We start from the raw sequence: 3016 nt of genomic DNA on the forward strand, positions 1-3016 counted from the left end.
TAGAAAGCCTTAAGATAATCGACTATCACGACTTCTTTAACGGAAGCTAAGTTACTCGCTTTATAGGAAACTATAAAGGAGACTATAAGCCTAAAACGGCTATTTACGGAAATACGGTTTAACTCCGGGACCCCCTAGGGGATAGCCTACGATAACTGCTAGACGATTCGGCTTATAGTGGAAGAGCGCGCCCGAATTAAGACCAGGCTTCGTCACGTTAATATTCAGAGCTTATGGATACGTTAAAAGCATAAGAAGGGAGCTTTTTAAATCGTCTATTTACTAACCGCCAAGATACCGGTAGACGGGCTCACGAAGGCCCTTAGTCGTTAAAAGTTCGAGTAATTCAAAGCATATCTTAACCTAGTTAGCGGGCGACGATTAGGAATTTAGAGTAGCATAGTAAGGGATAGGATTTTATCGGCCAAAGCCGGAAAGAACAATAACTAAAGACTACTCTAATAACACTTAAATAATAATATCTCCACCTCCACCGATAGTAGTAATAACGCCCTTAGGGGCACTCTTAATACTAACGGCCTCCGCGGCCGGCGCCTCCTTTTTACTAGCTTAGTTCTGCTTATTCTAAGTAAAGGGGGTAACACTACGAGGCGACGCCCCGCGGGTTTTAATAAGACCCTCTCGGGCCTTATCGACTATACTAAAAATATCCTTAATAGCGGTTATCAGATAGTGTTTAATCCGCTCTTTCGGATCAGCGCTAGCGGCTATAGCCGCACTAGCTCCTAGAGCGACAGGAGCCTAGTAGGCCGGCTTAAAAATCCCGGGATACTTAGGGTATTTAAGCAGATCCTAAGAAAGCCGTAGGGCAGGGCGTAGACGGTTAAGAAGCTATAAAAGTCAGAAAACAGCTACTTAATAATAGTCTAGGAGCGAACTTATAATATTATTAACGCTAACATTAACCTCGTTAGCCACCTCCTTCTCGGCGATAGCGGCACGGCGGGCTATAGGGACCACGACTAAAGGGCTATACTCGTTAGCTTCTACATAGCTTAACTTAATAAAATAACACTTACTATAGGTGGCACTTATACCCGCCTAAGAAACACTTCTCGTAGCGCTTAGTAATACTATAAATAGAGATATAACGGACGAAGGTGTCCTGTCCCGTAATCTAAGCCTTAACGTAAGGCTTACACGGCGTATCGAATTTTTCCCTAACAAAGTCAGGGGGCGGATTTTTAGCCGAATAACGCTCTTTAGGAGCGGTAGCCGAGCTACCCGAGCCCTCGGCGGCAGCGTTAGGGGTGGCGGCGGTGGTAGTGGTATTAGCGGCGGCGGCGGTATTAGCGGTATCTTTAGCGGCCTTACGTGTATTCTTCTATAGCTCGATTAGTAAAGAATACTCGTCTCTCTTACTAATAATCAACTCACTTTAGCGGTCTTAGCGACCCGGCCCGTCTTTATAGCACCCTTTTTAGTAGGGGCAGCCTTTTTAGCGGCGACACTATTCTTCTTAGGAGCCTACTCCTATTAGCACTCACGCAGCTCTTTAAGACGTTTTCGAGCTCGGCTTACTATAGTAAGAGAACGGAAAAGAAATTAAGAGCTAGGAGAATAAAAAAACAGAAAAGATGTCCTTAAAAATCATTAAAAACGTTAAGAATCGTTAACGAGAAGGTTATTTAACTAAAAGAACTCGATTTTAACCGCCGGGCTACGAAAATTATATATAGCGATCCGCCTGCTAACCTCTAGCTTATATTGCTCTTAGGTTGCTATTTTAGGCTGCCTGTTTGCTTTGTTCTGACTATCCCTTTCTATTTCTTTTATGTTATTTTTATATCTCTTTCAAACCTGTTTCCTTTATGGTTTTCTATTAAACGGCTCTTTAAAGCTATTTTAACTATAGTTTGATTCCAGCCTGGGTACATTCCGAGTGTTTTTTAATAAATAACTCGAAATAGGGGGTGTGTTATATAACTAAATGGGTTATGTAAATATAGTTATACCGATACGGCTACGCAGCTCGGAATTTAGTCTCCGAGCTCTTAGGCTACTAGCTACTAGAGCAGGTGTGGCTTATGGATAAAACAGGCTACTAGACGGGGATTCCTATTGGTTGTAGATAGCCGAGGCACAGCCTATATATAGCTTAGCCTCCTACGAGCCTGAGGTGTGGAATCAAGGCAATCTATTGTATCTCTATAGCTCGGTTCGGTTGATCACAGCTTCACGTCATTGATATAACACGATAATGTTTTCTTACCCTACCTTATTAGGAATATCTACTACTATTAATTTTCTGGTTATTTTAACCTTATTATATAAAGCTTTAGTTAATAAGAATATATAATATTATAATAAAAAGAGAGATAGAAAAAAAGAAATAGAAAAAGCAGGTAAATATAATAAGATAATCGCAGACCCGTCGGTATATAGTCGGACTAATAGTCGCGCACAGACCATTAATTAAAACCTACCTCTATACGTGTATTAAGGGATATAGTTAATTCCTTAAGTTAAAGTCTTAGTTTAAAGTCAGCGCTTAGGTAACGAATATACTATAATCACTCTACTATACTAAGCTATTAAGCCTTCTCTATAATATCTTTTCCTTGACTGAAGTCCCTAGACTATCCTTTTCGTTACAATGCTTTAACTTCTATACCTTTAAGATAATTGGGCTAAAGATACTACTAAGAAGGACTTAAGGAATAAGCGTCCCCTTAGGGGGAGCTAGTAAAGCGGACGCTAGGCAGGCGCCCGCTATGCCTAAACTAATAACGATAATAGCTAAGAAGGAACCGTCGGATAGAAAGAAGGGGTTAACGGATACGCCGGTTATGCTTATTTCTAAAAACAGCGGTTCGTAGGTCGATTAGCGATCTATTACCGGCCCCTCTATATTAACATAAAAGGCGTTAATTATAATATTCTCGTAACACCTTTAGTAATAAAGCGAAATTGATTACGTGATTATAAAGAAGCTAGCTTAATAACCAGCGTAACGGCATGATTATAAAACACCGCCGGTATATAATTATAAGCT

The 3016-nt window shown here is 40.7% G+C and overlaps 1 protein-coding gene across 1 annotated transcript; it reads right to left on the reverse strand.

Moving 5' to 3' along the window:
- Positions 1–813: 813 nt before the first annotated feature.
- On the reverse strand, positions 814–2433 carry ACRALDRAFT_1069765 (uncharacterized protein; the record flags this gene model as incomplete). The annotated part of the gene is made up of 8 exons (XM_071017697.1): positions 814–852; positions 922–991; positions 1041–1062; positions 1162–1345; positions 1399–1471; positions 2192–2197; positions 2234–2258; positions 2427–2433. The coding sequence occupies 8 exons, from the start codon at positions 2431–2433 to the stop codon at positions 814–816; spliced, it is 426 nt and encodes a 141-aa protein (XP_070876165.1).
- Positions 2434–3016: the final 583 nt, after the last annotated feature.

The sequence above is a fragment of the Sodiomyces alcalophilus genome (assembly GCF_042370955.1).
Source record: "Sodiomyces alcalophilus JCM 7366 unplaced genomic scaffold ACRALscaffold_3, whole genome shotgun sequence".
Lineage (NCBI taxonomy): Eukaryota > Fungi > Ascomycota > Sordariomycetes > Glomerellales > Plectosphaerellaceae > Sodiomyces > Sodiomyces alcalophilus.